The 12,159-nt window shown below is 45.2% G+C and overlaps 1 protein-coding gene across 3 annotated transcripts in view; it reads left to right on the forward strand.

Moving 5' to 3' along the window:
- The window catches only part of smg1 (SMG1 nonsense mediated mRNA decay associated PI3K related kinase), a 40,993-nt gene that overhangs the window by 6,250 nt on the left and 22,584 nt on the right, over positions 1-12,159 (forward strand). For all 3 annotated transcript variants that reach the window (XM_089017899.1, XM_089017901.1, XM_089017900.1), the window contains exons 7-28: positions 19-144; positions 297-369; positions 1,335-1,432; positions 1,513-1,686; positions 1,767-1,988; positions 2,281-2,382; positions 3,131-3,412; positions 4,121-4,251; positions 5,104-5,265; positions 5,380-5,498; positions 5,577-5,664; positions 6,432-6,533; positions 6,661-6,801; positions 7,287-7,504; positions 7,588-7,787; positions 7,864-8,025; positions 8,961-9,115; positions 9,181-9,314; positions 10,363-10,674; positions 11,215-11,356; positions 11,431-11,581; positions 11,653-11,773. In XM_089017899.1, coding sequence (XP_088874025.1) covers positions 19-144; positions 297-369; positions 1,335-1,432; positions 1,513-1,686; positions 1,767-1,988; positions 2,281-2,382; positions 3,131-3,412; positions 4,121-4,251; positions 5,104-5,265; positions 5,380-5,498; positions 5,577-5,664; positions 6,432-6,533; positions 6,661-6,801; positions 7,287-7,504; positions 7,588-7,787; positions 7,864-8,025; positions 8,961-9,115; positions 9,181-9,314; positions 10,363-10,674; positions 11,215-11,356; positions 11,431-11,581; positions 11,653-11,773 — 3,415 coding nt within the window. The remainder of the gene's footprint in view (positions 1-18; positions 145-296; positions 370-1,334; positions 1,433-1,512; positions 1,687-1,766; positions 1,989-2,280; positions 2,383-3,130; positions 3,413-4,120; positions 4,252-5,103; positions 5,266-5,379; positions 5,499-5,576; positions 5,665-6,431; positions 6,534-6,660; positions 6,802-7,286; positions 7,505-7,587; positions 7,788-7,863; positions 8,026-8,960; positions 9,116-9,180; positions 9,315-10,362; positions 10,675-11,214; positions 11,357-11,430; positions 11,582-11,652; positions 11,774-12,159) is intronic.

Below are 12,159 nucleotides of genomic sequence, written 5' to 3' on the forward strand. Positions count from 1 at the left end.
GTATTTTGTGTGTTGTAGCTGGTAATGAGCAATCTTCAGTCCATCTTGGAGAACGTCGACACTCCAGAGCTGCTGTGTCAAAGCGTCAAGTGTATTCTTCAGGTGGCTCGCTGCTACCCGCACGTCTTCAGCACCAATTTTAGGGTGAGATTTTTTTTTTTGTTGCTAAGGATCTACTATCATCATTTGATGTCGTAATGTGCAACATCGTTAGCATTGGACTAGCGTTGTGATAATCACCATCCACGTCGGCATCTTTGGGTGCTGGTGCTTTGTTGTTTTTTTTTGTCCAATAGGACACGGTGGATATCTTGGTGGGCTGGCACATTGACCACACTCAGAAGCACTCGCTCACTCAGCAGGTGTCGGGTTAGTAGGTTTTTGCCTTTTGTCCATGTTAGCGCTTTGTTAGCGCTTCAGCTGTTGTTATATAAAGCGCTATATCAATCAATATGGATGTACCGTGATACCTCGGCTTCCGAACACCAAACCACACGGTCGAACAGCGCTACGGTGGTTGGCGGACTGGTTTTGCACACCCACTTTCTTTGAGTGCAGACGTGGTTTGTTATCGAGTGGAGTACTTTTGTTATTATGGGAGCGAAAAAGACCCCACCACAGGCTAGGTTTCAGCCAAAGAAGACACTCAAGAAAATTACGATCGAGCAGAACGAGATCATCGAAAAACACGCACGGGGTGACTTAGCATCCCAGTATCAGTAAGCTAAGTCGACCATTGCTACGTTTGGCTAAGGGTGTTTCTGTGTTGTCTAAGCAACGGTTTCAGGCAATAGAAGAGATTGAAATTTTTTTGTTGATTTGGATTAATGAAACGTAGCGAGCAGGGGACAGTGTGAGTGAAGGTATTATTGCCGAGAAAGCACGGCAACTTCACTCGGATATCATCGAGGCGACGACCATCACAAAGGTCAATAAAACAACTATTATACCATACAGTTTATTTTATGTAATTACTATCTAATGGAACATTTATTATCCATAAAATAGTGTCTATTTTGTGTAGTTTTAAGGGTTATTTAGTAGAAAATTATGTTTTATGGGGATCTGGGAACGGATTATTGTCATCTTAATGGGTTCTTATCAGAAATAAATGTTCGGAAGACTAACTTTTCGCCTTATACACACTTTCTTGGAAACGATTAAGTTCATGAGTTGAGGTATCACTGTACTGTATTTTGAACAGCTGCCCCCATTTCAAGCTCAGATAACTCCGGACCCATATAATTTAGGAATTAACTCTTTTATATAACTCTTTAATATATAATTAATTGTCCTATTGATTTTTTTTTTTTGTGCCTTTTCCCTACTTGAAGCCTGGCTTCAGAGTCTGGAGCAATTTTGGGTGGCCGATTTGACTTTTTCCACAACTCTGCTTGGACAATTTTTGGAGGACATGGAAGCATACGCAGAGGTGAAGCGTCGATGCTGGCGCGCCGCTAATGTGACATTTTAATTAAGCAGATGAGACTGACTGACTTTTTTGTTTTTTAGGATCTGAGTCACGTGGTGTCGGGGGAAGTTCTGGATGAAGATATCCCGCCTCCTGCCGTGTCTCTGCCGAAACTGGCGGCTCTTTTGAGGGTGTTCAGCACAGTGGTTCGCAGCATCGGAGAGCTTTTCAACCCCATCAGGGGACCGCCAATCACGGAAGTTTATGTCACTGATGTGAGACGAGCTCACCTGAGCACATCCATCAAGCCTCAACATTTACTCACCTTGTATTAATTTCTTTATTTTTGGTCCAGATTCTGAACCGGGTTCTGGCGTGCCTGACCACAGCCAAGCAGGTCCAGTTCTCTGAGGCGGTTCTGACCGCGGGCAACGAATGCGTGGGTGTTTTGTTGGCTAGCATGGAGCCCTGCGGACAACTTATGGAGAGCGTCTTAACTTACGGCTTGGACCAATTGGACTGCTGCCGCTCTTGTGGGTCCGACTACAACCTGGCAGTATTCAGCCTTCTCACTCTGGTATGACGACCGACCCGTTTCAATGAGCAAATTCCTCAAGTTAGCAATTTTACAAACAACAAAATAATCAAGGACTATTTTTCACATTTGAAGTAAAAAATAATGAGTGTTTTTGTGGTTGACATGGGACAATTTGAAATTTGGGTTCATGGAATTTCACACGTTAGATTTGCTTTTGCGGGCCGAATAAAACGATGTGGCGGGCCGGATTTGGCCTCAGGGCCTTGACTTGAACACCGTTTGCCAATCATCTCATTCTTTGTGGTTTTTTGCGGACCAAAACTTTTTTCAGATTGTCGAACAAGTCAACACAAAGTTGCCCGCGTCCTTTGTGGAAACATTGCTGGCGCCAGATTCTCAGCTGCTGGAATTGCGTTTCCATCGAGAAAACGAGGTTTGTTAGCGCGTCGAAAAAGTGTGAGCGAGCAAATGACGGCCATTAAAACTGCACAGCGTGAATGTGAAAGTCCGCTTGTGTGTCGATGAGAAGGTTTCTTTAGCCGTCATCTGTACTGCTTTGAAGGTGTCGGACGTTTCGCTTCTTATCCAAGAGGCTTCGTCAGCAAACTATTTTTTTTTTGCACCTAAAAGCTAGCAACCACTCATTTGACGACAATGAGCTTAAAATCTTAGCGAAAGAAATTAGACGCTTTGAAAGGGGAGTCAAAGAAGCTATTTTCATCAAACAGCAAAACCCTCCACTAAATCGCCATGGTGGGGTGAGGGTCAATTTGGATCGTTCCTACAACAGACTTCTGAGGGAACATAGGTTTAGTTATGCTGATGAAGTGATACCAGCGCAAATGGGGCAATCAGGCCAGTCGTAGACCTCATACTCAGGGAGGACAATAAAAGTAATCAGTCGGGACAATAGAAGTAATCAGTGGAGCCACAGGGATTAGTCCTCAGCTCCCCCCAACCTGAGTAAAGGGAGCAATCATAGCAGAGTCTGGCACCGCCACGTCTGGACAGTAGGGATATATATATATATATATATATATAGGGCCGAAACTACCAGTAATACGTTAGTTTGCTGATGATACCTTGAAAGAAGTACTGATGACAGCTGAAGAAACCTTCTCATCGATGGACGACTGAGAGCTTACACAGACGTCCGCGTTGTGTATGTGTTTGCACCGCAGGTGGTATCAGCGATTCACGACGTCTACCAGGCGCTGTTGAGTCTGAAAAATATTCCAACCCTGGAGGCGGCGTATAAATTGGTATTAGGGGAGATGGCGTGCGCCCTGTGCAGTATTGCGGCCAACCTGGAGCCGAGCGGCGGGCTGCAAGCTAACTGCCTCGGCATCCGGCACCCTGCTTTCGCTTCGGTGACCTTTGACCCGGAAAAGGCGCAGTTTATCCTCATTTTCAATCTCAGCACTCTGACCACCATTGGGAACACCAAGAATTCGCTCATCGGGGTAAGACGCACGTTCACTCAGCCCGGAAGTCACTCAAATAGATAGAAAGCGGGTTAGCTAGCTAATAGAGAACTAATAGGTAGCTAGATGGACAGCTACACAGCCATTAGCTAACCCGTTAGATAGCCGTTGGACGGCCGCTAGCAGAGCAAACAGATAGCTAATAGCTAGCGAATGGATAGCTATTAGCTAGCAAACAGATAGCTAATAGCTCGCGAATAGATTTCTTTGCAACAGTCTCAGGAAATAGAAGAGGTTGAAAAACTTCTGTTGATTTGGATTAACGAAAAGCAGCTGGCAGGGGACCGTGTGGGTGAGGGTATTATCACCGAGAAAGCACGGCAACTTCAATCGGATATCATCAAGAGGCAACAACGTCAACGACCAGCACAAAGGTCAATAAAATGACAGTACAGCTTATTCAGTTGAAAATGATGTTTTATGGGGACCTGGGAACGGATTATTCTCATTTTAATGGTTTCCTATAGGAAATACATGTTTGGAAGACTCACTTTTCGCCTTACACACACTTTCTGGGAACCAATTATGTTTGTAAGCCGAGGTATCACTGTAATTGAAAATAAAATGGTCCCAACTAGCAATGTGGAATTTGAAAGCTTAGAAATATGACATTGAAGTCAATTGGCCAAGTCAACTTGGATTCTTCGATTGCTAATTTGCTAATCTTGTTTTGTTTGCGCTGTTTAGATGTGGGCTTTGACGCCTACCGTCTTTGCCCTTCTGAGTCACACGCTAATGCCGGTGCATTCGGAGTTAGCCGTCTACTACCCCGCCGTCCAGTATGCTGTGCTGTACACCCTCTATTCCCACTGCACCAGGTAATCGAGAAACTTTTCACATCGCTTCTCATCAAATACTGAACTCATACGCGACATTAAATGCGCGATTTACAACCACCCGGACTTACGACCACGACTGCCACAACCCTTTTTTTATTCTACACCTGGCACCGCAACACACAAGCAGCCGGAAATGCGTACTACAATTTTGGCCAGCCAGCATGTCACACACTCACACAGCCATCTACTGCGTGACTACACTCAATGCAGTAGTTATACAGTGCAGATACCGTTTCCTGTAGTACTGTACACGGCTTTTTTTCCTTCGGCGTCCGCGTGAGTCCAAGCATTAATTTCGGGCGACCTCTTCTCGCCGTTAGCAGAAAGAGCAATATTTTTTTTTTACAGCGCGCAAGCGTTGGAAGCCGTGCGTATTTAGGTCAGCAGAACGCGTGTGCGCCAAAACTTAAAAGGTAAGTATAACATTTATAAATAAACTGTACAGTAAACAGTTTGGTATACATTACCGGTATGGTGATACAATCATAAAAATCAACAATACGAAATATAAAATGATAAAGATGACACGAAAAGTTATAAAATGTATAAATGAACTGTAAACAGTTTTGTAGATAATAGTATTCAATCGAGAACGTTGCTTAAAAGCAACAGATTGACATCGTATACGATCCTGTCATGTACATTTGAAATTTGGCTTTGGACTTTAGCCAGCATCATGGACTTTCCCACGTTTGATTTGTTTTTTCCGACCGAATGAAATGACGTGGCGGGCCAGATTTGGCCCCTGGGCCTTGACTTGGACACGTGTGAACAAAAGAAAGCCATTTTGAACCCGGCGCATGCATCCTCTTTGCGTTTTTTCTCCTTTAGGCACGATCATTTCATCTCGTCCAGCTTGTCTTCATCTTCTCCTTCCCTTTTTGACGGCGCCGTCATCAGCACCGTCACGACGGCCACAAAGAAACATTTCAGCACTCTGCTCAACCTTCTGGGAGGTCTGCTGGCCAAGGAACATCTGAGCCTTGAAGCCAGGTTTTACTTTTCTTTCTTGGGACCAGCACTGCAGGCTTGACACTATGAAAGGAAACGAGGAATTCATTTTCTGTCTTTCTTGGGGGGGTCTGTATTTCTGTGTTTATGTCTCAGGAAGTTGCTGCTGACGTGGTCTCAAGAGATCTCGCTGCTGATGAAGAAGTCCGACACCTACAGTCCTCTCTTCTCCTTGCCTTCCTTCAACAAGTTTTGTCGTGGTCTCCTGTCCAATGGTAAGCTCCACGTGTCCACTCGTCTTCCCCCGCGGACAGATTGCTGACAGTCGTATTTTCCGCTCTTCTGCATTCCAGCCCTGAATGAAGACCAGAACATCTGCCTTCAGACCTGCAACAGCCTCCTCATCCTCTCTTCCTCTTTATCTGTGGAGCTTCTGCAGAGGTAAGCGCCCCGTCGTCCACGCGCAACGTGTTGCCGGGGGGCTTAGGATACATTTTTAGAGTAGCTATCTACCCAGCTAGCTATCTATTTGCTATCTGTTAGCTATCTAGCTAGCTATCTAGCTAGCTAGCGATATAGCTATCTAGCTCCCTATCTATTAGCTATGTCCTTGAGAGTTTATAAAGAGTTATAGAATTATAAATACCTATCTATTACTTGGCTAGATATCTATTAGCTCGCTAGCTAGTTGGCTGGCTATCTATTAGCTATCTATTAGCTTGCTAGCTGGCCCGTATGGCTGCCGCCACTCACCCACAGAAAAACTTATCTTGTGACTGTGAAGTGACCTTGAGAGTTTTGAAAGGCGCTTATAAATGAAATGTATTATTATGATTATTATTATTACTTTGAACAGGATTTGGAGCTTCAGAAAATTTTGTGTTGTGTAAGTTTCCATTTTGGTCATAAACAAAGGAAAACAACATAACATGCTACTGGACCCTCCGCACCCTGTTCACCGCTTTTTCCAGCAACTCTCCTATCCACGCGCACCAAATCCAGCAGACTTTTAAACAGCTTCTTCCCCCCCCCGTCGCTATGAACTTTCTAAACAGTAACCCAAATAGAAGTGTATCGTGCCTCCATTTTTCTTATGATGATACTAGTGCAGGGTGTTCTACCGGAGACCAATTCCTTGTGCGTTTTACATACTTTGCCAATAAAGATAAGTGTGATTGTGATGCTGATCCTTCAGTTTTGTGTCTTAGGTGTGTGGATGTGTGTAGAGTCCAGCTAGTCCACTCAGCGGTGAAAGTGAGGCAAGCTTACGGCAAACTGCTTCGGACCGTCCCCTTGGATGTTTCTTTAAGGTAAAGACAGATTTCAATTCTAACTGGCCGTCATCCTCCTTGTTCCCGATTATTTTGTAAGAAATCCAAAGTTTGTAAATGAACAGGAGCGCTACATTTAGCTTGGCGTTTATTTTTGTCCAAATAGTAACCACGGCCACCCGGAGATGACTCAGATCTCCTTGGCCATCCGCCACCACATGAGCCGGACACCAAGCGGCACTTTGCACCCTCAAGACTTTGGTGACCTCATCAGTTTCATCTTATACGGAGCGCTGCACCGCGGAGGGTAACGTCCTTTTCTAAGAGATGCTATCTATTAGCTAGCTAGCTAGCTAGTTGAGCCAAAGATAGTGACAGTGGGGGCCGGGTAGCGAGCACCTCCGGCTACAACATTAGTAGTCTAAAAAAGTGATTGGGTACCATCAATGTCAACAATCTTAGCTATCTATTCGCGAGGTATCTATTAACTAGCTTTCTATCTATTTGAGTTACTTCCGCGTTGAGTGAACGCTGTCGCTTGTGGCTGCCGCTGCTCACCCACAGAAAAACTGATCCTGTGACTTTAAAGGGACCTTGAGAGTTTTGGAAAGGGCTTATAAATGAAATGTATTATTATTATTATTAGGTATTGGCTATCTATTAGCTATCTATTGGCTGTCTATTAGTTATCTATTAGCTCGCTCGTTAGCTTTATATCTATTATTATTATTATATCTTCCGTTTGTAGCAAGGTATTGAGGGCTTTTCTATGTGTACTATTTGTGGCGGCAGGAAGGACCCGTGGCTGGAACGACTTTATCACAGCTGCCAGCGACTGGAAAAGCGCGACGGGCGAGGCGGCGGCGGCGATGGCGCGGTGCCCCGGGCCTTGTTAAAAACGGAAGTGGTCCTGTGGCAGTGGGCGGTTTGGGAAGCCGCCCAGTTCACCGTCCTGTCCAAGCTGCGAACGCCACTGGGGCGAGCTCAAGATACCTTCCAGACCATCGAAGGTGGCGCCCGAGCGCTCGGTTGCCTTCAATTCCAAGTGGACGCCGTTTTCTGACTCCGCCCACCCCCGTCTTGTCGATCGAAGGTATGATCCGCAGCCTGGCCGCCCGCAGCCTGAACCCGGATCAGGATGTCGGCGCGTGGGCCGCCGCAGGAAGTGACATCGACGGTCACCATTCAAATCAACTGCGGGTGGCGCTACTGCTACAGTATCTTGAGAACCTGGAGAAGCTCATGTACAACGCGTATGAGGGATGCGCCAACGCTCTCACCGCCCCGCCAAAGGTGAACGGACCACGCTGAGCCGCTTGAAGTTTTTGAGCCCCAGGACTCATGTTGAATCCGGACCCCTTTCACGCAGGGGATCAGGACCTTCTTCCACACCAACCGTCAGACTTGCCAAGACTGGCTGACAAGGATCCGCCTTTCGCTGATGAGGGTTGGCCTCCTGTCTGGACAACCGGCCGTGACTGTACGTCACGGCTTTGACCTTCTCACCGAGATCAAGACCGGCGGAAACCAGGTTTGGATCAGAACTTTGTCAATGGGGCTGAGGGGGTTTGGCGTGATTGGGATCGTGGGGAGTTTCAGGCTTGGCATCTGAACTACTTTTCGGCGGATGAACACCAAACCACACAGTCGAACAGCGCCACGGCGTCTGCGAACCACTTTTCCACACCCGCTTTCCTTGAGTGCAGACGTGGTTTGTTATCGAGTGGAGTACTTTTGCTATTATGGGAGCGAAAAAGACCCCACCACAGGCTCGTGTTAAGCCAAAGAGGACACAAAAGAAAATGACGGTCGAGCAGAAGAAGGAGATCATCGAAAAACACCAACGAGGTGTGTGTTTGTGTCACTTAGCATCCCAGTACCAGTATGCTAAGTCGACCATTGCTACCTGTGGCTAAGGGTGTTTTTGTGTTGCCTAAGCAACGGTCTCATGCCATAGAAGAGGTTGAAAAACTTCTGTTGATTTGAATTAATTAACAGCAGCTAGCAGGGGACAGTGTGAGTGAGGGTATTATTGCTGAAAAAGCACTGCAACTTCACTCGGATATCATCAAGAGGCAACGATATCAACGACCAAGGTCAAGAAAATGACTTTATTATGTGGTACAGTTTATTTCTTTAATTAAAATACAGTAGCACATTTATTCTACATAAAATAAGGTATGTTTTGTGTAGTTTTAAGGCTTATTTAGTGGGAAATTATGTTTTATGGGAATGGATTATTCTCATTTGAATGGTTTCTTATGGGAAATAAATGATTGGAAGACACACTTTCTGCGAATCAATTAAGTTTGTAAGCTGAGGTATCACTATATATGATTGACGAAAAGCAAATCGCGGTGAATACATTGTATAAAAAATTTAAATTGGATTTATTTCTGGATGTTTTTTTTTTTTTTTTTTTTTTTCGCTATTTTTTTTTGTAATCATTTGTGATGTTCACTTCAGGGTCCAGAATTCGAGGTTCCTCTCACATTATTGGCAGAAGCGCTCTGTGAGCTCCGTTGTCCCGATGCCATCCACGGACTCGCCGCCTGGAGCCTCTCAAACACCGGCAAAAGTCTCAGCTGGTTGTCCTCAGTGGCTTTACAGGCGGAAGGACGGTAAGTAAGCTAACACGATAGAAACACGCCGCCAACGGCAAAATCGAAATTTTTTGGACTTGCAGGTTTGAGAAAGCGGCTCTGGACTATCAAGATCAGCTGTCTGCCGTTTCTGGGATGGACTGCAGCATCAAAAGTTCGGACAGTTATCTGCTCAAACTCGCCAGTAGCACCAGCAGCCCTAAACATACGAGCAATGGTGAGTCACAGAGAGGAATTTAAAGGACAACCGACACCATTTTTTTGGTTTCCTAACTGACATCAGAAAAATGTTTGATAGCATCTAGAATAGCCAAAACGCGCATGCTGATATTTTTAGTCAAATGAAAAACACCAATAAAAATGACTTCAAGTGTCCAAAATCTGCCAAAAATTGAGCTGCGAATTGGGCATTTTCAGAAAGTCCCGCCCCCAGTTTGTGACGTCACGCCAAGACGTCTTGCATTGCTTGTGAATCAAAACAATGGCTTCAGAATGGGAGAAGATGCTTTCTTGTTACACATCCAGTTATGAATAGGATTCAAATAGTTCTGAAGAGGAAAGCATACATGTTTGCCATCGATTAAAGAATTGTATGTGCCATTTTGAGACAACATTGGGGGAAAATCTCTCACCCAAAAAAAAGAGGCACAAAATGGCGACCTCCGGTGGCCACCTCCGCTTCCACAGGCTGATAAATTCAGCATGGATGCCCTCTTCTGGCGGCTTTTGGGTGCAACACGGTTCTCAGACCAAACATGTACAGCCCATTCCCAACAGAGCTTGTACGCCATCTTGTGCATTTTTTGGGACGCTGCATTGGAGTCCAGACGGCTGGAATTAATACGGAAGGACTTCTTTAATCGATGGCAAACATTGATGCTTTCCTCTTCAGAACTATTTGAATCCTATTCATAACTGGATGAGTAACAAGAAAGCATCTTTTCCCGAATCTGAACTCTCTGAAGCCATTGTTTTGTTTCTGGAGTTTGTGAAGGAGTATCCTGGCGTGATGTCACAAACAAGGGGGCGGTACTTTCTGAATCTCGCCATATCCGAGTGCATTTTGTGGCATTTTTAATTGGTGTTTTGCATTTGATTAAAAATATCAGTTTTGGCGATTTTGGATGCGATCAAACGTTTTTCTGATGTCAGTTAGGAAACAAAAAAAACGGTGTCGGTTGTCCTTTAAATCCAGTCAAGATTGAAAGATTCGATTTTGGTCCTTGCGATCATCAAGTAACACGTTTTTGTTTTCTTCACCAAAGGTGACGGCAGGAAAACCGTGCTTCTGAAGTCCAATGATTGCTCTCCCGAGGTGGTCAACCTGGTGGCCAATAAGGCGTGTCAGTGCTACGTGGCCCTCTGCGATTGGCCCTCGGTCAAGGAATGGCAGGCCAGCGTTCACGCCCTGAAACAGAACTCCGCCCATCTGCAAAACGTCAACCTGAGGGCCGATTTCAACTACATTCAAGCCCTGAGCCGCTTCGAGGACGGAGATTTGAGCCAATGTGCAACTCAGCTGGAACTTCTGCCTGGAGAAGACTTCAGCTCCATCTCCACGAGCAAGGACAAGATGGGCAAGTCTGGGCCTCGTCCCTCAATTCATCTTTTATTATAATAATACATTTCATTTCTAAGCGCCTTTCAAAACTCTCAAGGGCACTTCACAGTCACAGTATATTTCTTTTCTGCGGGTGAGCAACGGCAGCCACACGCGCCAGCGTTCACTCAACCCGGAAGTTAAAAGATAGAAAGCTATCTAGCCAGCGAGTAGATAGCTAAGAGATTGCCAACAGATAGATAGATAGCCCCATAGCTAAAAGCTAGCAAGTTAGTTAACTAATACGCTGAATGTCACTATGAAACACACAGATAGAAAGCTAGCTAGCCAGCTAGTAGATAGCTAATAGATAGATCGATAGCTAATAGATAGCTAGCTACATAGCAAATAGGTAACCAGCTAGCTAGTTAGATAGCGACTAGATATTTAAACAGCTTCTTACCCCGGCGCCATTAACTCTAAACAGTACCCCAAATAGACTGTCTCGTGCCTCCATTTTTCTTCTGGTGATACTTTTAATTGTGGTCTTGAGGGTTTTCATCTGTGTGTGTTGCAGATCTCAAGAGGCTTCTACCCTCATTGAGTCCTGATCCTGCAGAACTTCAGAGAGCCATCGAGATACAGCTCCTGCGTACCGCTGTTAGCGCGCTAGCAAAATCCGGCCAGCCACCGGAGCAAAGGGCCCCGGCCAATCAAGAGTGGGTATTTGCTCATTGTTCATTTAGGTCTTGATCTTTTGGTCCATCTTCTCACGATCGGTGTATTATTGCAGTACGTTGGTGCGCTGCCTGAAACAAACGGGACGCATCTGCCTGGGTCCTCTTCGGTTGTCTACCCTCACCCTCTCCGATGCCTTGCCCACCCTTCCCACTTTGCAGCTTCACTGCACCGCTACTCTAGAGAGCACGCTTTCGGGGCAAGAGGTACGCATGCCGCTCTCACATTTGGAAACATCAATTCCTGCCGGCATCAGATCTTTTGGGTCCCCCTTTAGGACTCGGTGATTCCTTTGAATAGTGAAGCACTGACGTCGTGTAAACCACAAGATGTCCAGCCTTTCCTTCAAGCTCTCAGATACACCATGTTTCAGAGACAACTCCTCAACAAAATCAGAGGTGAAGTGTCAATTATTCTGCAACTGAGTTAAAAACATTATTGCAAGAAACATAGACAGGTAATATCCGAGTTCGGACCGGTCTCCATTCCGACAAAACGGTCGTAAGTCGAAATCCATTCAAAATGGCCGATGTGATGTTTACACGACAGGATGGTATACGATGTCAATCTGTTGTTTTAAGCAACGTTTTCTATTGAATACTATTATATACCAAACTGTTTACTGTTCATTAATACATTGTGTCACTTTTAGTGTCATTTTCATCATTGTATATTCTGTATTATCGATTTTTATTACTATACAGCTGTACCTGTAATCTACACAAAACTTTTTAGTGTCCAGTTCATTTCGACATTTTATACAGGTAATGTCCGAATTACGACC

Source organism: Hippocampus bargibanti, linkage group LG17, assembly GCF_051943395.1.
Source record: "Hippocampus bargibanti isolate YZ-2025 linkage group LG17, ASM5194339v1, whole genome shotgun sequence".
Classification (NCBI taxonomy): Eukaryota; Metazoa; Chordata; class Actinopteri; order Syngnathiformes; family Syngnathidae; genus Hippocampus; species Hippocampus bargibanti.